This window comes from Leopardus geoffroyi, chromosome E3 (assembly GCF_018350155.1).
Source record: "Leopardus geoffroyi isolate Oge1 chromosome E3, O.geoffroyi_Oge1_pat1.0, whole genome shotgun sequence".
NCBI classification, from domain to species: Eukaryota; Metazoa; Chordata; class Mammalia; order Carnivora; family Felidae; genus Leopardus; species Leopardus geoffroyi.
The window spans coordinates 15,827,406-15,849,211 of record NC_059340.1 but is presented as its reverse complement, the minus strand read 5'-3'; the positions used below and the strand labels follow the sequence as shown (position 1 = coordinate 15,849,211).

The window sequence follows — 21,806 nt, the reverse complement described above, 5'->3', positions numbered from 1 at the left end:
ATGCAGGGCTGGAACTCACAAACAGCAAGATTGTGACCTGAGCCAAAGTCAGACACTTAACCGACTGAGAGCCACCCAGGCGCCCCATACATATCTTTTTTTTTTTTTATGCTTATTTATTTTTGAGACAGAGAGAGAGCAAGCAGGGGAGGAGCAGAGAGAGAATCCCAAGCAGGCTCTGCACTGTTAGCACAGAGTTGAATGCTGAACGTGGGGCTTGATCCCACAGACCATGTGATCACGACCTGAGCTGAAATCAAGAGTTGGACACTTAACTGACAGCCACCCAGCCACCCTGCAATTGACATATCATTTAAAGACACTTGCTATTGTTAATATTTTGGCTATTTCCTTCCAGTCTTTAAGAACTATTTCAGACATATCCAAAGTTTAGAAGATAATGAACCTTCCATGTCTGTTTTTTTTTAAGACATAAAATATAGTACATTAGGTGGCTCTACCTCACGTGCCCTTAGTTATTTTTTCCCTGTGCATTTTTCTTTAGATTATTAGAGTAACACCACATCATTTTCTATCTTTTAATTAAAAACCCTATCTTAAGCATTTCCCCTAGTGTAACAAATATGCTACATGATTTCTCATGGCCGTATATATAACACTGGGTGGCTGAAACATGATTTATCAATTCCTCATTGATGGATATTCAGGCTGTCTCCCTGAAAAAAAAAATCACTACAAAACCACCCTTCTTCAAGCATCTGATAATTCCCTTTAGATAAATTCCTAGAAAGGCTGGAAGGTCAGAGTCTTACCCTTACAGCTTTAAAAAAAAAAAAAATGTTTATTTTTTCCTTTTTGAGAGAGTGCGAGTGAGCGCTAGTAGGGGAGGGGCAGAGGGAGAGGGGGTCAGAGGATCCAAGCAGGCTCTGCGCTGGCAGCAGAGAGCCTAAAGAGGGCTCGAACTCAGGAACTGTGAGACCATCACACAGAGCCAAAATCCACGCTTAGGGACTGAGCCACCCAGGCACCCTTACAGTTGTGTGTGTGTGTGTGTGTGTGTGTGTGCGCGCGCGCGCGCGCCAAATAGCTCTCAAGAAGAGTGATAACGAGAAGGGAGGCTGAGAGTTTTTCACTTTTTAAGACGTTTTATTCAATTACAACATACATAAAAGTGGACAACTCACTGAATTTTCAGAAACAGAACACACGGCGCCACACCCAACATCAGGATCATGAAACAGAACCTTTCCAGCAGCACAGAGCCGCCTTGCGCCTCCAACAGGCGTCCCTCAACAGTTTCAAGCCCCGCAACGTGAAGTGCACAGAAGTCTGGCTGCATTGAGGTCTCCACCCCGGTCCGCCAGGTTCCCGGCATGCAGCGCGGCGATCCCGACGTGCCCCGCGGCGCGCGGAGCCGGCTACCCGGTGCGCTGTGAGGAAGGCGGAAGCGGTGGCGGCGTAGCGTGAGGCTGCGTGTGTGCCGGCGGGCGGAGGCGACAACTCGGGGTTGACATGGAAGTGTAAGTCATCCAGGGCGCGTTCCCGGGCTCGCGCAAGTGTCCACAGCTGGGGACGGCTGGGTCGAGGGGAGCCGAGGGCGCGGGCATGGAGCGCCCCTTGTACGAGCGTGGGAGGGGGGGTTGGGGAAGGCTTGGGACGGGAGGCGGGGAGGAAAGGGGACCCTCGCTCTGCCTCTCGGAACCTTCGACCCTACTCCCACCCTGTGCTTGGGACGCGGGGCCCAGCGTGGCTTGGCCTGACGGTCTATCAGCGTGCCTGCTTCCTCCATCGTTCATATCCTAGCGTGACCTGGTTCCCAGTGGGGAGCTCAGCCCGGTGTTCCGGCGGGGACTTAGACGGTGTAAAGCTCTGAGTCCGCCCTGGGGGTACCTGCAGGAGAGATGGAGAAGTGCTGGATTAGAGTTTGGGGCTTACCTTGGGGAGCCCTAACTGGGAAGAAGGCCTCTCCGAGTTTGCCCAGCAGCTCGCCTTGCAAGGGAAGGGGCGGGTTTTCTGGGAAGAAGGAAGTACTGGAGCTAGGACTGGGACTTCAGAAACTTCTTCGTGTGTATGATGTTTGCTTATTGTGCTGCGTGCAGATGAAGTTTTTGCTGCTGCTCCGCATGTGGGTTTTTCCATGGTTCACATTAACTTGTAGGCATACCCATATCGTGTTCGCTTTGGCATTGATTATTTAATACTCACATTTTCCTTTGTGTTGTTTTGCTTCATGTTTAATGGTCATGTATACTACTATTTTTCAGAATTTTAAAAAACACAATTATATATATGTAACAAATGAAAGCTTCGTGAAATAATACCTTTACTGTATTCAGTACACTGTTATATTGTTTCTTATTAAAAAAGAATGATGGGGCACTTGGGTGGCTCAGTCGGTTGGGTGTCTGACTTCAGCTCAGGTCATGATCTCTCAGCCTGTGAGTTCGAGCCCCGCGTCGGGCTCTGTGCTGACAGCTCAGAGCCTGGAGCCTGCGTCAGATTCTGTGTCTCCCTCTCTCTCTGCCCCTCCCCTGCTCATGCTCTCTCTCTCTCTCTCTTTCTCTCAAAAATACATAAAAACATTTAAAAAAATTAAAAAAGAAGGCTGACCCACTAAATTGATTTTGCAGTTCATTAATGGGGCTTAATCTACATCTTGAAAAACATTCAGATATATTGCGGTAGCCCAAGCTATTACCAATTTCCCCCTTTTTACTAGAGTATTCACTGCCATTAAACAGTCCCGCTTTAATTTATCCATCTTTAAAAATTCCTTGTCCCCATATTCCTGCCCACTTATTGCTCCATTTCTGCTTCCCCTCAGAACAAAACTGCTTAGAAGTGTTTTTACACCCTCATTCTTAGAAGTGTTTTTATTCCTTCATTCTCAGTCTGTTGGGCTTTTATCCACACCAATCTATAGAAATGGTTTTGTGATGATTATCTGAGCCCTCCATCTTGTCAAATTCAAAGGTTGATTTTCTGTCCTCAATCTTCTTGATCTCTTAGCAGCAGTTGATACAGAAACTGTCAATTGTACTTTAAAAACAAAACAAAACGAAAAACTCTAGAAACTTGGGCCTTGCAACATGCTGTCTGCATTTTCTGCTACATCAAGGACTGCTTCTCAGTCTCCTTTCCTGGTTTATCCTTCCTCCCTTGCTTGGCTTAAATGTTGCGGTATCTTACGGCTCAGTCCCAGGACCTATTTCTCTCCACACCCTCCCCTTGGTCATTTTACCCATTTATATGCTGATGACTCCCAAAAGTGTATTTCTACCTTTCTCTCATCATCCATCCAATTGCTTAGTCCAGAAATCAAGCCCTCCTTCCTCACCCCTAAATCTAGTCCAGCAGTGAGACCTGTCATCTTCACCTTCAGTATATTTTGTATACAGTTACTTTTCACCATCTCCATAGCTAAATGTAGTCTGTCATCTCTGGTCTAGATTAGTAGCCTTTGGCTTCCACTCTTGTCCCCCCCTCTTCTGTTTTCCAGTCAGCAGACAGAGTAATCTTAAAATATTAATTGGATCAACACATCCCCTATTAAAACTGTTCACTTTCTGTTGTACTAAGAGGAAATCCACATTCCTTACTAGGACCTATATGACCCTGTATAACCTCACCTATTCACCAACCCTAGGTCCCCACCTAGGACTCCAACCTAGGTCCCCACCCCTAAACACACACACTTTCCACTGGCAGGTAGTTTTTGTAATCTTCCAAGCCCTTTACTACTTCAGGACCTTTGCTTTACTGTTCCCTCTGCCTGGTATACTTTTCTCTCTGTCCTGCTCCCTCTTTATCTTTTTGATAGTTCAAGTTGAATGTTGCTTTTCCTCTTTAGTCAATCTAAAATAGGTCCTTTTGTCTCTTACAAGCACCATAGTTTACTTTTCTTTTGAATAATTACAAGTGGTAACAATAGATGTATGTATACCTGTTTAGTGCCTTGTCTCCCTCCTGAGAACATTCCATGAAGGCAGGGACGCATGCATTAGACATTCAGCAGATAGTTGTTGAATTAAATAATATAACAGTACTTCATTAATTTGATAATTTAATTAAAAATTCATATAATTGAGTTAGCTAGTTTCCTAATTGCTGAGCATTTTCTGATTTAGATTTTCTGATTTTCCTAAGTGAAATGGTTTGAATCAAGAGTTTTTTCTCCTAAAGCAACCTATCCATTTCTCCCAAGGACTCATTGACTTATTAACACTAGTCAAGAATTTTGCAGTGAGCGATTTATGGGAAGGTGAGGTTTCCAGAGAGTGGAAGGACCCCTGAAATGGAAATTTATCTGGAGGCCTAACTTTAGTTCCTGCCTGGCCACCAATATGAGGTATGATCTCTGGCAGGTGTGGTCCTTAGCATCTTTAGCAGAAGCCTGAGTCTCTACGAGGACAAACATTGTACCTCTTTCAGGCATTCCTAGGACCTGGAGGGAGGAGGCATGAAAGGAAAACTTCTCTGAGTTTTTACTACTTTTTTTCCATCAGTTGCTGAGTAAATACTGAGTGAATAATACATGTAGACATACACTATAAGTTTTTTTTTTTTTTTTTAACGTGATGAATATTTATGCTTTATTTGATTGCTAGAATTTAAAAAATAAAAACTTGTTCACCCTCATTTGGATACATTTTCCTCGGGTAAAAGGTTACAAAATATTCATAGGAAAATTAACTATTGGTATATATAAGGTATTTGCTATTTGGGTAACTTTGTCTAATGCCTTGGGATTGTTTATATACCTGGAAAGCTTTGTGTTCACTCTTTTATTCTTGAATTTAATATACATAGGGAAAATGGACTATCTTCTCTATAATCCTTTTGAGATCATGTCAGAATTCCTTCATTTTACAGCTGGAAATACTGAGATGTAGAGAAGTTAGCCGAACAGGTCCTGTAACAGGACTGGAAAGAGGATATTTTTTTGCTAGCTCCCGAGAGAATGCTACAGATTAAAGAGTTCATTGACTTTGAAGGCTGCCCAGTTTTCTTGTACTTTAGTTTTTCAGAACGTGACTTGAATCAAAGGTTGAACATAAGAGAATTTGAGCAGTTCTGTTCATCATTGCATGCGTAAATTAACTGTGTGGCAGTTAAAAGGTGCTGTTTGCATGTGTATGTGTGTTTCTAAAGAAAGGTCTGCCAATAGATCATTTTGTTCTGTTTATTCAGAATTCGATTTTCCAAAGTAGTTGTTTGCATCCCTTAAATGACTCAGCAAGTTAAGCAAAATTACACATTACATTTCAAATAGCAAGTCAACTTCAGTCAACTAATCCATTACTTAAGGAGATTAAGTAACTCCTACATGTAAATATAGATGCAAACAATCTTTAAAATTCACTTGGAATATTTGCTTTAAACATCTGTAAATAAAGTCAGTACGAGTTTAAGTCCTTTAGGAGAATATGAAGTTTTGTGTAGGTGGGGAGTTTCTAGAAGTCTGAATGCTTGTGAATGTATTACAGAATACTGAAGCGTAAGTTATATAGAGAGCAGACAATTCCTGCTCAGTAGAAACAATGGCTTATAAACATATAAATGACAGATTATAGTCACCCTAAAAAACATTGGAGGAAAATGCATTTTATGTCCTTAATTATAAGTTATACTACTGTCTTTTTTTAACATTATAGAATTCTTTAGTTTTACATTTCCATTTTTCTCAACTTTTTAGTTTGAAAAATCCCAAACCCATAGAACAGTTGCAAAAAGAACACCATAAATACCTTTATACCCTCTATCTAGAGTCACCGTTTGTTAACATTTTGATATATTTGCCTAATCTCTCTCTCTCTCTCTCCACACACACACACACACACACACTACTGAATCATTTCAAAGTTGGAGATATCGTGTCATTTTATCCAGTCATAAAAATGTATTCTATTTAACTGCAATACCATTGTCACACCCAGGGAATTTAGCACTGATGTACCAGTATCATTAAACTACAGCCTATATTAAAATTTCTCCAGTTGTCCCAACAATGTCATTTTAGCTGGATTTTTTTTAACCACCGATTCAAGATCCTTTCAAGAATTATACATTTTTAATTGTCATACAACTTGTAGTTATCATAGTTCTTTAATCTCCTTTAAGAACAATTTCCTAACTTGTTTTTGTGACATTGACATTGTTACAAATGACATTGATATTTGAAGAATCTAAACCATTTGTTTTAAAGTATGTTCCTTAACTTGGATTTGTCTGGTTATATCCTCATGACTGGATTCAAATTAAAAATTCTTTGACAAGGTTGCTGTAAGGGATGTGTCTTTCTCAGTGCATCACATCATCATTGGTGCTATTAAATTAGATCATTTGATTTAGTTGATGTCTGTCCAGTCTTGCCATACCCTGGTCCCAGCAACCTGCCACTTAGTGGTGGTTATAGTAGGATAAAAGCTGTTTTTAAAAAATTTATCAATATATACATTTCATTCAGGAATTGAAATGAACATAGTCCGTTTTATAAAAGGTAGATATTATTATGCCCATTGACATTTTAATTGAATAAAGGAAAGCCCAGCACATATTGGTATTTACTCTATTAGTATTTACTGGGTAAAAAAATTATTTATCTTCCTAATATAAGAATAAATTAATAAGTCAGCTTCTGCCAACCAGAATCTCTAAGATGTGGTACTTGTTTAAACATCCACTGTTCTCCTGGCCCCCAAACACAGGTTCATTAAAACACATGTACAAGAGAGTGTCTCTCCTTTGTATATTGGTTTTAGTAAAGACAAATGATGTTCTTTGGCTTCTTGCGTTAACAATATGGACTCAGGCAGTGGGGCAATAACTTGGAATAGCCAAGGACAAATTTCCCAAGGCATGGGATATTCTCCATGACAGAGGAGAGGCCATGATTTGGAAGTGAAGTTGTAACAGTGACACCTGACCCCTTAGCCTTGAGGAAAAATAACATTTGTATTATTTTCCAGTCTGTTCCAGCAAGGGATCTCTTAGTTACAGTGTATTTTAGGACAAACAGGGAGTTTTAACTCAATTTCAAGCAAAGATAGGAGAAAGCCTAGTGGGCTGACTTCTTGATTGAGTAGGCAAAGATGACATGTGGTTTCACTTGTCATTTTCAGTTTTTTTTTTTTTTTAACGTTTATTTATTTTTGAGATAGAGAGAGACAGAGCATGAACGGGGGAGGGTCAGAGAGAGGGAGACACAGAATCGGAAACAGGCTCCAGGCTCTGAGCTGTCAGCACAGAGCCCGACGCGGGGCTCGAACTCACGGACCGCGAGATCATGACCTGAGCCGAAGTCGGCCGCTTAACCGACTGAGCCACCCAGGTGCCCCTGTCATTTTCAGTTTTAAGTAAAGCATATCATATACACTGATTCTGCATATCCTTCCTATGTTAGATTACTTTTCAGTATGATATTCTTTGTGACCTGAGTGCAATTGTGGTTATTTGGGCAAAGCAACACTTTTGTGAAATCTCAGCTATTTGTTGAATGACCAGTAGCATTTGGTAAGGTTCACATGTTGACTTGATTAGAGCTGACGTCACTGTGCTGCTGACCAAAGTCCCAGGTCGGACCCTTATGGTAGCCACCTGCTCGTTTTGTGTTATTGATTGACTAGGGAAATCACCCACCTCTTTGGCCCACGTTTTTGAAATTTTATGTGAGCATTTTCATTACACAGCTCTGCTCCTGGTTTAATTACAAACTGTAGTCTTTATTATACATTATGTCAAGTCCAGACGTCCTCCTGAATTTTTAGGATTCTGCATTACTGATTTCTATTTGTCCAGTCTCGTTTTTCTTTTTTTCTTTCTTTTTTTTTTTAATTTTTTTAATGTTTTTTTTATTTTTGAGACAGAGAGAGACAGAGCATGAACGGGGGAGGGTCAGAGAGAGGGAGACACAGAATCGGAAACAGGCTCCAGGCTCTGAGCTGTCAGCACAGAGCCCGACGCGGGGCTTGAACTCACAGACCGCGAGATCATGACCTGAGCCGAAGTTGGCCGCTTAACCGACTGAGCCACCCAGGAGCCCCTCAATTTCATCATTTATAAAGAAGGAGTCCTAATAATTCCTACATCACAGGGTTTTTAATGAGAATTCAGTGAAGTAGTATCTTTAAAAACTAATAACCTTCCACTAAGGAGGATCTTAATACCAGGAATGAGGCTACACTTTAAAAATTTGTTGTCTCATTTCATCCTGCTAATAGCTCTGTGAGGTAGGAAGAAGTTATGGTTGTAACCATATGGTTGTAACACAGATGTTGCAATAGATGGCATTTTGAGTACTTACTGTGTTCTAGTACTTGACATCTTTCAGTTTGATCCTGTAAATAATCTTATATGGTTAGTACTATAATTGTCATTTTATGGGTGAGGAAATTTAAGCACAGAGAGGTTAAGTAACTTGCCTAAATTCACAGAGCTCTAATGTTCGGTGGAGCTGGGTTTAGAATCCAGGCTGTACTTCTAGGTACTAGTTTAGCCCCATTTTTTATTTTAAATGGGGAAGCTTAGGAGAGTTAATAAACTCCCTAAAACTCCCATACCTTATAAGTGTCAAAGCTAGAATGTGAACCCAGATTTTTCAGGTTTCATAACTGTGTTCTTAATTATCACACTATACTGCCTCTGGACTGTTAAAAACAGTAAATACTTCTGATGTGGTATTGTAGAATGGCTTGATTTTAATTAAATACAAGTCACATTGCTGTGCTCACTCATACATGAAAGATGACATTTTGCCTTGATTACAGGGGTACCACGCTTTTGACCACTACTTGACACATGAACTCTACTTGTTGAATTGATACAGAAGATGAACACCTTTGTGGCTATCTAGCAGGATTCCTGACATTGCTGGGATTCCCAGCAGCGATGTTAGTGTTAATGATTCCATTTCTGGGGATTCAGCAGGAGGACTTGCCTGCCCAAGATGTTGATAACTGGTGGGAGTTAGATGGTACTGGGGAAAGGACGTGGCTGTGGGATGAGACAGCACTGTTTCTCTAGTTAATTCTAGCACCCTCACTGTTTATTGACACCCCTTTCCAACCCTCTGGTTTTGCACCATGTTCTTCCCACAATTAACTTCTCTCCCAGATGACTGACTTAACTTCTGCCTACGTAGACTAAGGGTAAGCATTGTGTTTTGGTCACCTACTTAGTAATGGATATGTGATATACTGTGGCTGTAAAGAGGGAAGTTTGCTCTGAAATTGTTCATTGCCAGCTAAACCAGTAGGACTTAGGACATTCTCAATTTTAGGTTTATAGTCCCTAAATTCCTGAAGTGGACTACTGAATCTTGACACAGGTATTTTACAGATATTTAATTTCCACAAAGGAATGTGTGCCCAGACTGACAACAGTTTACTTTATTTTCCAGGAAGGATGCCAATTCTGCTCTGCTCAGTAATTATGAGGTAAATAGCTTTGAAATAAACTATTGTAGTTTCCTCTTTGGTAGTTTGTCCTCTGCTTCTGAAGATTATTGAATTAGTTTTAATTAAAAATGACTGAATTCATTTGGATTTTCCACTTTAAAATAGGACAGATGGCACCATCTGGTGGACCTTGGAATTATTATAAGCTTGGTAAATTATACATAGTAATTCAGGGAAGCTGGGAAGACTTTGTAGTAGGCAACCTTCCCCAAATCCCAAAGATTTTAGATTTTCATTTTATATGCTTTTATGGGATGGAAGCATCTATTCGGAACTGTTTTCTATCTGTGAAAGTTTTCCATTGAAATAACTTAATGCCTTTTCCTAATTACCACTTTTTGCCTATAAAATGCTTTTATGTTATTATTTTGATCCCCATAATAGTCTCATAAGTATTAACACCATACTGAAGATGAGTGCTTAGTTGATGCACTATTATGAATAATTTAGTAGGAACTAAAAGATTTGAAATCTGGGGACTTGAGGGTTGGGTTGCTGAAGAAAGGGAGGAAAAAAGTTGGTGAGAGGGAAGATAATAACATTATTTATTTTTGCCTACCTTCTATTTTGCCCGTGTCTTGTTTGGTACATCTGATAGGTTAACTCTGGGTGTAGAAAGAACGATTCATATATTCACGGTCAATTTTTCATTTTCTAGAATATCAATTCATGAAAACTCTAGGAGATTGGAGTTTCCATTGTATGATATAGAAGATAGTGGAATTAACACAGTTGGCCATACTCCTTCCTTAAGTTGTTGCTGCTAATAATAGGAAGGAGATGGTTGTGAGTCAAGCCATCGGCTTTTAGGAACTTCCTTGTCCAGTTTGGATTCTGCTGGGTATTTGGGTGTTTTATCCATTGGGGAAACATTGCATTAGTTGGAGCTCATGACACTATTGCAAAAAAATTTTTTTTAGGTTTATTTATTTATTTTGAGAAAGAGGGGGAAGGGGAAGGGCAGAAGGAGAAAGAGAGAATCCCAAGCAGTCTCTGCACTGTTAGCATGGAGTCTGTGGCGGGGCTCAGTTTCACAAACCAAGATCATGACCTGAGCCGGTATCAAGAGTTGGATGCTCAACCAACTGAGCCACCCAGGCGCCCCTATTTGAGGAACTTTTTGAGGAACCTCCGTACTGTTTTCTATAGTGACTGAACGAAATTACGTTCCTACCAACAGTGCACACGGGTTTCCTTTTCTTCACATCCTTGCCAACACTTACTCTTTCTTGTCTCTTTGGTATTAGCCATTTTAACAGGTGTTAAGTGATAGCTCATTTGATTTTTTTGATTTGCATTTCCCTGATGACTAGTGATTTTGCATCTTTTTTATGTGTCTGTTGGCCATCCATATATCTTCTTTTGAAAATTGTCTATTCTGGTCCCCTGCCCATTTTTTAATCAGATTGGTTTTTGGGTATAAGTTCTTTATATATTTTGGATATTAACTTTTTATCAGATAAGTGATTTGCAGATATTTTCTCATCTAGTAAGTTGTCTGTTCATTTTGCTGATGGTTTCCTTTGCTGTGTCTTTTAGTTTGATATAGTCCTACTTTTTTATTTTTGCTTTTGTTGCCTTTGCTTTTGGTGTTAAAAAAACATCACCAAGACTGATGTCAAGGAGCTTACCTCCTTTGTTTTTTCTAGGAGCTTTATGGCTTCAGGTCTTACATTCAATTCTTCAATCCATTTTGAGTTAATTTTTCTGTGTGGTTATGTGGTAGCGGTCCACTTTCATTCTCTTCCTTTTGACCAGTTTTTCCAGTACCTTATTTAAAATTTTTTAAATATGAATAGATACCATTTAATCCTTAAGGCAATATCTTTTTTTTTAAGTTTATTTTTATTTATTTTGAGAGATAGAGAACAAGTGGGAGAGGGGCAGAGAGAGAGGGAGACAGAATCCCAAGCAGATTCCATGATGTCAGCGCAGAGCCCAATGTGGGGCTCAAACTCCAAGAGTCTGACTCTTAACCCACTGAACCACCCAGGCTCCCCATCCCAGCACCATTTATTGAAGAGACTGTCTTTTCCCCATTGTATATTCTTGGCTTCTTTGTCAAAAATTAACCACAGGGATGCCTGGGTGGCTCAGTCAGTTGAGTGTCTTGCTCTTGTTTTCAGCTCAGGTCATGATCTCCTGATTGGTGAGTTCAAGCCCCTTGTCAGGCTCTGAGCTGACAATGCAGAGCCTGCTTGGAATTCTCACTCTCTCCCTCTCTCTCTGCTTCTCCCTTTTGCGTGCGCGCTCTCTCTCTCTCTCTCTCTCTGAAAATAAATAAACTTAAAAAAAATTAAGTAACTACATATGTGTGAGTTTACTTCTGGACACACTGTTCTATTCCATTGATTTATACGTCTGTTTTTATGCCAGTGACAATACTGTTTTGATTTCCATGGCTTTGTAATATAATTTGAAATCAGGAAGCATGATGCCTCCAGCTTAGCTCTTCTTTCTCAAGATTGCTTTGACTATTCAGGGTCTTCTGTGGTTCCATGAAAGTTTAGGATTGTTCTATTTCTGTGAAAAATGCCATTGGAATTTTGATAGAGATTGCACCAAATCTGTAGATTGCTACAGATTGCTTCTTTCTGGTAGTTCATTATTATCATGTATACATGCAATAGATTTCTGTATATTGATTTTGTATGCTGTAACTTTACTGAATTTATTTTTAGTTCAGTTTTTTGGTAGAGTCTTTAGGGTTTTCTATATATAGTATCCTGTCATCTGCAAATAGTGACAGTTTTACCATTTTCTTTCCAATTTGGCTGCCTTTTATTTATTTTCTTGCCTAATTGCTCTAGCAAGGACTTCCAATACTGTGTTGAATAATAAAAGGAGTAAGAGTGGGGCACCTGGGTGGCTCAGTCAGTTGAGCATCCGACTTTGGTTCCGGTCATGATCTTGCAGTTTGTGAGTTCAAGCCCCACATCAGGCTCTATGCTGACAGTTTGGAGCCTAGAGCCTGCTTTGGATTCTGTGTCTCTCTCTCCCTGCCCCTCACCCTCTTATGATCTGTCTCTCTCTCTCTCAAAAATAAACATTTAAAAAAATAAAAGGGGCAAGAGTGGCATCTTTGACTTCTTCCTGATCTTATAGGAAAAGCTTTCAGCTTTTCACTGTTCAGTATGATGTTAACTTAGGGCTTGTCACATATGGCCTTTACACATTGGGTGTGTTCCCCCTCTACCCACTTGTTTGAGAGTTTTTATCATAAATGGATGTTAAAATAATTTCGTTTAATGTTTCATTTTTATTTTTGAGAGTGTGAGTAGGGGAGAGGCAGAGTGAGAGGGGAATACAGGATCCACAGTGGGCTTTGTGCTAATAGCAGTGGGCCCGATGTGGGGTTTGAACTCAAAAACCAAAGATCATGACATGAGTTGAAGTCAGATGCTCAACCAACTGAGCAATCCAGGTGCCCTGGATGTTGAATTTTAGAAAATTCGTTGTCTACATCTATTGAGATATCATATTTTAGGAAAGTTTACTTTCAAATATTAATATATTTTTGAGATCAGAGGAAATTAGTGATATGGTGTATATTAATAAGGAAACATTTGAAGTATTTCAGTAAACTAATGAATTTGGATTACTTGACTTTGATAAAAGCATTTTTAAAATGTCAGATGCTTCTCAGACTCATATTTGCTCTAATGAAGAGTTAAGGGGAGGGTTTGAAAGAAAAGACGTACTATTCTGTTTATCCTTCAGAATCATTGACCTTGAGGGGTGCCTGGGTGGCTTAGTCCGTTAAGCTTCCGACGCTTGTTGGTTTTGGCTTGGATTGTGATCTCATGTTTCGTGAGTTTGAGCCCTGAATTGGGCTCTGCTCTGACAGTGTGGAGCCTTCTTGGGATCCTCTGTATGCCCCTCCCCTGCTTGCTTGCTCCCTCTGTCTCAAAATAAATAAATAAAATAAACTTAAAAAAATCATTGCTCATGAAATAGATACATTTCTCACATTTACTCATAAAAATCTTTTATCACTTCCCAGGTGTTCCAGTTACTGACTGATCTGAAAGAGCAACGGAAAGAAAGTGGAAAGAACAAACACAATTCTGGGCAACAGAACTTGAATACTATCACCTATGAAGTAAGCCTAGGCTTGTCGAGGGGCTACCGAAACTAGCATTGAGGGGTTGGTTTATTCCAGGGATGACTGGCCACCAAATCATGACTGACTCTTATTGATTTGAGTAGTTTTACTCTAACCCAGTTTTTATTCTGCTCATGCAAGTGGAGGAAATTTGGCCAATGGTGAGGTTAGCCAATGACAGAGTTAGAGGGAATAGTGAAAAAAAAAGACTGTCCTCAATTCTAACACCATTTGCGAGTCAGGGATCCCTCAGACCACCCTCAGGTTCAGTAATTTACAGGAAGTACTCAGAACTCACTGAAAGCTATTACATTCACAGTTATGGTTCATTACATGAAAAGGATACAGATTAAAATTGACCAAAGGAAGAAGCATATGAGGCAGATTCTAGGAGAAATGCCAACACAGAGCTTCTATCCTCCTCTTATGTGGGTGGAGTCAGAAAATGTTTGTCCTCTAATGTGGGTGGAGTCAGAAAATGTTTCTCTTGAAATCAGTGTGTGATAATACATACAAAATATTGTCAACCAGGGAAGCTCAGCTAAACTTCAGCTTCCCAAATTTTTATTTGGGTTCTGTTGTATAGGCATGATTGAATGATTGGTTGCCCGTTGTAGTTCATCTCAGCCTCCAGGTGCACTGATTCTGCATGACCCAAAGCCTCCACCCTAAGTCACATTGTTAAGGCTATTCATTATGACCTAAGACCTCCAGAGAAAGATACTCCTATTAAGTATAACATTGCCTCTCAGAAGCTGAAGGCAAAGGCCAGACCATCTCTTTGGGCAAAGCTCAATTCTTTCTTTCTTTCTTTCTTTCTTTCTTTCTTTCTTTCTTTCTTTCTTTCAACGTTTATTTATTATTGAGAGAGAGAGAGAGAGAGCATGAGCAGGGGAGGGGCAGAGAGAGGAGGAGACACAGAATCCAAAGCAGGCTCCAGGCTCCAAGCGTCAGCCCAGAGCCCGACGTGGGGCTCGAACCCACAGACTGTGAGATCATGACCTGAGCTGAAGTTGGATGCTCAACCAACTGAGCCACCCAGGTGCCCCAAAGCTCAATTCTTTATTGCACAAAAAGTGATGTTTTTTATTGTAAAAAATTTAGAAAGTACCAAAAAGGATAAAGAAGAAAGCTAAAGTAATTTATAATCTAACATCTAGTTGACATTTTGCTATGTTTTCTTCCAACCTTATGCTTTATCCTTAAAGAAAGTTTAAGCTATTATATTTGTTATATATGATGTTTGATTTTTTTAAATAATTTTTTAAAAAGTTTACTTTTATTTATTTTGAGAGAGAGCAGGTTGGGGAGGGTCAGAGAGAGAGGGAGACAGAATTCCAAGCAGGCTCTGCCTGATAAGGGGCTCGAACTCAAGAACAGTGAGATTCATGACCTGAGCCAAAATCAAGAGTCAACGCTTAACCGGCCGAGCCACCCAGGTGCCCCTGTGATGTTTGATTTTTATATCTGTCATTTTAAATGTTCCTTTCAAATCTGATTTTGTCTTTATAAAGGGTTTAGTTTTTATTTTTTTTAACATTTTATTATTCTTTTTAAAGTTTATTTATTTAGGGGCGCCTGGGTGGCTCAGTCAGTTAAGCGGCCGACTTCACCTCAGGTCATGATTTCACGGTCCGTGAGTTTGAGCCCCGCATCGGGCTCTGTGCTGACAGCTCAGAGCCTGAAGCCTGTTTCAGATTCTGCGTCTCCCTCTCTCTGACCCTCCCCCGTTGTTCATGCTCTGTCTCTCTCTGTCTCAAAAATAAATAAACGTTAAAAAAAAAAAAATTAAAAAAAAGTTTATTTATTTATTTTGAGAGAGAGAGCAGGGGAGGGGCAGAGAGAGAATTCCTAGCAGGCTCCACACTATCAGCACGGAGCCTGATATGGGACTTGAACTCATGAACCGTGAGATCATGACCTGAGCTGAAATTGAGAGTTAAGGATGCTTAACCACTCACACCAGTCAGAATGGCCAAAATGAACAAATCAGGAGACTATAGATGCTGGCGAGGATGTGGAGATATGGGAACCTCTTGCACTGTTGGTGGGAATGCAAATTGGTGCAGCCACTCTGGAAAACAGTGTGGAGGTTCCTCAAAAAATTAAAAATAGACCTACCCTATGACCCAGCAATAGCACTGCTAGGAATTTACCCAAGGGATACAGGAGTGCTGATGCAGAGGGGCACTTGTACCCCAATGTTTATAGCAGCACTCTCAACAATAGCCAAATTATAGAAAGAACCTAAATGTCCATCAACTGATGAATGGATAAAGAAATTGTGGTTTATATACACAATGGAGTACTACGTGGCAATGAGAAAGAATGAAATATGGCCCTTTGTAGCAACATGGATGGAACTGGAGAGTGTTATGCTAAGTGAAATAAGCCATACAGAGAAAGACAGATACCCTATGGTTTCTTTCACTCTTATGTGGATCCTGAGAAACTTAACAGAAACCCATGGGGGAGGGGAAGGAAAAAAAAAAAAAAGAGGTTAGAGTGGAAGAGAGTGAAAGCATAAGAGACTCTTAAAAACTGAGAACAAACTGAGGGTTGATGGGGGGTGGGAGGGAGGGGAGGGTGGGTGGTGGGTATTGAGGAGGGCACCTTTTGGGATGAGCACTGGGTGTTGTATGGAAACCAATTTGACAATAAACTTCATATATTGAAAAAAAAAGGATGCTTAACCAAGTGAGCTGCCTAAGCACCTCTAGTTTTTATTTTTATTTACTTTGTTATTTTAGGGGGAGAGGGGCAGAGAGAGAGAGAGAGAGAGAGAGAGAGAGAAAGAAAGAAAAAGAAAAAAAGAATGAATGAATCCCAAGCAGGCTCCATGCTCAGGGGCTTGATCCATGATCCTGGGATCATGACCTGAGCTAAGATCGAGTCGGATGCTTAACCAACTGAGCCAACCAGGCACCCCAGGATTTAGTTTTAATTATCTTTATCTTTTCAAAGACAAAATTAAACCTTTTAAGGAATTTAAGGGGGGGTTTAGTACGGTTTGTCCCCATTCCTCCCTGTCTGGTTTTGTTCATCTAATCATGTGTTTGAAATCCCATCATTCATTTATTCACTCATGTTCTTTTACATTGTATCGTTCATCCATCTCTTTAAAAAAAAAAATGAAATGTTTGTAATTAGTTTGACAGCCAAATTTCAAGCTGTCAGGTGCTCTTCCGCGTGCTTAAATCAGTCTAAGCTCACTGCCACTCTATTACATACTCATTAAGCTCTTGCTTTTACTATGTGGTACCTTAAAGAAGGTTATTGTGGTGTTAAGGGTTTTGAGACTATTTATACTTGAGAATGTATTTCTCGTGTTTTTAATGTGAATGACCCCTCATCTGACTATGGAGTTATTGGGCTCAGCCTTCAGTCGTCAAGGCTCTGTAGGTATTACTTGGTCTCTTATTGTTTGTCGTTGTGGAGGAGTCTGAGACCAACCAGATTTTTGAACTTGAGAGAAACTCTTAACTTATGAGGTTACTGTTTACTTTTCAGGCTTGAAATTCCTTTGAAGTTATGTCTAGGTGGGATTCTCTCTTTTAAAAAAAAGTAAGAGCCTTTTATTTTGAGATAATTTTACAGAAAAGTTATAAAGATGGTGCTGAGAGTTCCCATATGTCCTTCCCCCAGGTTTCCTTGATGTTAACATTTTATTTAACCATGGTACAATGATCAAAACTAAGAAAATTACGCAAACATTTTATTCAGATTTTCTCAGTTTTTCCATTAATGCCCTTTTTCTGTTCAAGGATCTGATTCAGGATGCCATTTTGTATTTAACATGTTAAATGTTAGCATGTCTCCTTATATCCTCCCGTCTGTAACGGATCCTTAGTCTTTCCTCAGTCTTTCCTCATCTTCCATGCATGACCTTGACACTTTGAAGAGTACCAATGCAAGTCTTTTATAGAATGTCCTTCAACTTTGGTTTGTTTGATGTTTTCTCACGATCAGACTGAAGTTACAGCTTTTGGGGAAGAATGCCACAGAAGCGATGTGCCCTGCTCAGTGCGTGATACAGGGTACATGATATCAGTGTCTTGTCACTGGTACTGTTAACTGAGATCACTTGATTACAGTGGTATCTGCCTGGTTTCCCCACTGTAAAGTTAGTTTTTCTGTTTACACTTCGTATTCATTAGAAAGGAGTCACCAAGTCGAGTCCATTGAAAGGCACCTCTTGAAGGGAAGGATATCAAAGAGTTTGAGGACATATATATTAAAACTATCACAGTATTAATAAATATTTGGGGAAGATGCTGTGAGGCTATGCAAATATCATATTTCTCCTTAAGCTTTTGCCCATTGATTTTAGTATTCATTGGTAGGTCTTTCCTGCAATAGTTATTACTGTGGTTCAGTTGCCTAATGGTGATTATTTCCCTCATTCCTTCCATATTTAACACATAGAAATCTTCTGTAACAAACAATTGTTCCTTCTCATCCATTTATTTATTTACTTATATCCATATGGATTTGTGACTATTTTATTCTTTGGGTTTCATGTCTTTAAAAAAATTGTCTGAAGGGGCTCCTGGGTGGCTCAGTCAGTTGAGTGGCAACTTCTGCTCAGGTCATGATCTCACGTTTCATGAGTCCGAGCCCCACGTGGGGCTTGCTGCTTTCAGTGTGAAGCCTGCTTTGGACCCTCTGTCCTCCTGTCTCTCTCTGCTCCTCTCCCACTTGCACTCTCCCTTAAAAATAAACATTAAAAAAGAAAAAAATTGAAATATAACACAATTGTCAGATTGAGGTTTTTCTTTTTTTTTTTTTTAAGATCAGGAAAGCTTTCTTCCTGAATGTCATTCATTATTCCTGTTCTAGCTACTGATTTTCTTTTTTTTAAAAAAAAAATTTTTTTTTTTCAACGTTTATTTATTTTTGGGACAGAGAGAGACAGAGCATGAACGGGGGAGGGGCAGAGAGAGAGGGAGACACAGAATCGGAAACAGGCTCCAGGCTCTGAGCCATCAGCCCAGAGCCTGACGCGGGGCTCGAACTCACGGACCGCGAGATCGTGACCTGGCTGAAGTCGGACGCTTAACCGACTGCGCCACCCAGGCGCCCCGCTACTGATTTTCTTTTTGAGGAATTCCCATTATATGACGATTAACTCTCCTGAAGGCATTTTTTTATAGAAGATTGTCTTTTATTTTTATTATTTAATATTTTTTTATTTTTGAGAGAGAGTGAGAGAGTGAGCAGGGGAGGGACAGAGAGAGAGGGTGACACAGAACCTGAAGCAGGCTCCAGACTTTGAGTTGTCAACACAGAGACTGATGTGGGGCTTGAACTCATAAACCATGAGATCGTGACCTGAGCTGAAGTTGGACACTTAACCGACTGAGCCACCCAAGGCACCCCTATAGAAGATTTTTTAAACAAAATTTTACAATATTATAACCATTGTCTTCCCTTTTTCTCATTCAGATTTTTTTGTCTTATGCATTTTCTTTTTAAAATTTTTTTCGTAGACATTAAAATATATATCAAAAACACCATGCAGGCACCAGAGTCCTGAGATTGTCAGAGAGTTTCTCACAGCAATGAAAAGCCACAAGTTGACCAAGTAAGTAAAAATTATTTTAACTAGGAAAAGTGTGACACATAATGAAAATGATAGCTTACAAAAACCATCCTTAGCATTGGTGTATTTCTATTTAGTTGGGTTTTGAATCATAATTAACACACAGTGCTCTTTTACAGTAGGATCATGGTATGATAGACCAGACAGCTAAGACTTAGACACAAGTGTCTTTCTAGAGCCAGAAACAGAATGTAATGTAAAAAATCTTTCTTTGTTTTTTGTTGTTTTTTTTGAATCCCAGTTCTGTGAGCTGCCCCATAACCCCTTTCTAGCACTCAGGCCAAATTGGTTAGAAATGAAGTTCACAAGTTACAGTGCTCTTTATAAAGTTGATCAGTTAAGTCATTTGGCATTTGTGTTTACTTGGGGCAAAAATGGGTTGATAATATTGTCTTCCAGGGGCTTGATTACTTTTCCTGGTTACTTTCTTTCTTTCTTTTTTTAAATAGGAATTATAAACATCATTAAAAATTGGATTAAGATTAGTTTATATGAGAAGAGTACTAGCCCTAGTCTTTTAGAATTAATACCAGAGCTGATAAATCCCAAAAGCCGTTGTCATTCATTCAGGATAATTAATAATTTTCTTTTGAGGGAAACATTGGTGTTATTTCAGACACACGGGGGCTACACTGTCAATAAACTAAGTGACTTCTCTTGCCTCTCCAGGTGAACTCTGAAGGCAGTCCTCTTTCAAATGTGTGTTTGTGTGTATATACTTTGTTTTTTCACTTGTGGTAAAATTTATCATCCTAACCACTTTTAAGTGTGTAGTTCATTAGTGTTAAATATATTCATATGTTGTGCAACCAGTATCCAGGAGTTTTTAATCTTACAAAACTGGAACTCTGTACCAATTAAATAACTCCCATTTCTTCCTCACCCCAGCCCCTGACAATCACTGTTCCATTTTCTGTTTGTATTCTTTTTCAAGATTATTTGGATTGTTTAGGGTCCCTTGGGATTTCCATATGGCTTTTTCTATTTCTGCAAAAAATGTTATTGGGATTTTGATAGGGATTATGTTGAATCTGTAGGTTGTTTTTGGATAGTATTGACATCTTAACAGTGTAAAGTTTTGCAGTCCACAAACATGGGATTTCTTTCTGTTTATGTCTTTTTTAAATCTTTCAGCAATATTTTATAGTCTTCAGTATACAAATCTTTTACCTCCTTGGTTAAGTTTATCCCTAATTATTTAATTTTTTTCAGTGCTGTTGTAAATGGAATTGTTTTCTTAATTTCTTTTTCAAATTGTTCATTATCAGAGTATAGAAACACAACTGGTTTTCATGTATTGATTTTTGTATCCTGTAACTTTGCTGAAATTGTTTATCAGTTCTAACAGTTTTTTGTTGCATCTTTAGGCTTTTCCACCTATATCATAGTGTTGTTGTCTGTGAACAGAGATAATTTTACTTCTTTTTCAGTTTGCATGCTTTTGTGTCTTTTTCTTGTTTAATTCCTCTGGCTAGGACTTCCAGTACTATGTTGAATAGAAGTGGTGAAATCAGGGACACCTGGGTGGCTCAGTTGGTTAAGCGTCTGACCCTCTTTCGGTTCAAGTCATGATCTCATGGTTCGTGAGATTAAGCCCTATGTCAGGCTCTGCACTGATTGCCTGAAGCCTGCTTGGGATATTCTCCCTCTCCCTCTCCCTCCCTCCCTCCCACCCTCTGTCTTTCTCTCTCTCTCTCTCTTTCAAAATAAATAAACTTCAAAAAAAAAAAAAGTGTGAAAGCAGTCATCCTTGTCATCTTCCTAATCTTAAGAGAAAAAGCTTTCAAACCCTTGCACCATTGAATAGATGTTACCTGTGGGTTTTTTTGTATGTGGTCTTTGTTATGTTGACGTAGTTTCCTTCTATTCCAAGTTTGCTGAATATTTTTATCATGCAAGGATATTGAATTGTGCCACATGCTTTTTCTGCAACAACTCAGCTGATTAGGTGGGTTTTTTTCCTTCAGTTTTTAGTGTGATACATTACACTGATGGATTTTCATGTGTTGAGCAGTTCTTGCATTCCATGAATTAATCCCACTTGGTCATTGTGTGTAATTCCTTAATATGCTGGTTGGGTTAATATACTGTTGAGGATTTTGCACTAACTTAAGAGATACTGGTCTGTAGTTTTCTTGTGGTGTCTTTATCTGGCTTTAGTATCAGGGCAGTCTTGGCCTTGTAAAATAGAAAGTGTTCCGTCTGCTTTAATATTTTAGAGGAGTTAGAAGATTTGGTGGGGTTTTTTTTGTTGTTTATTTTTTTAATATTTGACACACTGTATTCTTTATTTATTTTAAGTAGGTTCCACGCCCAATGAGGGGCTTGAACTCACGACCCTGAGATCAAGGGTTGCATGCTGTACCAACTGAGCCAGCCAGGTGCCCCTGAGAAGATTTGGTGGTAATTCTTGGTTAAATGTTTGCTAGAATTCACCTGTGAAACCATCTTGTCCTGGACCTTTCTTTATTTGAGGTTTTAGATTATTCATTAAATCTCCCTACTACTTATAGGTCTGTTCAGATTTTTTATTTCTTCATCGAGTCTTGGTAAGTTGTGTCTAGGACCATATGTATGTATTTTTGAGGGAAGATTATTTACTTGTTACCCAAAGTCATTCTTTTTTTATTTATTTATTTATTTTATTTATTTTTTTTTAATTTTTTTTTTTCAACGTTTATTT

General features: G+C 39.3%; 1 protein-coding gene across 4 annotated transcripts in view; it reads left to right on the top strand.

Moving 5' to 3' along the window:
* Nucleotides 1–1,099: 1,099 nt before the first annotated feature.
* The window catches only part of LOC123588705 (CGRP receptor component), a 46,369-nt gene continuing 25,662 nt past the window's right edge, over nt 1,100–21,806 (top strand). Inside the window, exons 1-4 of one of the 4 annotated variants that reach the window (XM_045459825.1) lie at nt 1,102–1,481; nt 9,359–9,395; nt 13,420–13,518; nt 19,011–19,105. In XM_045459825.1, coding sequence (XP_045315781.1) covers nt 1,474–1,481; nt 9,359–9,395; nt 13,420–13,518; nt 19,011–19,105 — 239 coding nt within the window. In that variant the 5' untranslated portion in view covers nt 1,102–1,473. Of the gene's footprint in view, nt 1,482–9,358; nt 9,396–13,419; nt 13,519–14,531; nt 14,564–19,010; nt 19,106–21,806 lie in introns of those variants that run through there. The other 3 variants (XM_045459828.1, XM_045459827.1, XM_045459826.1) reach the window with 3 other exon arrangements.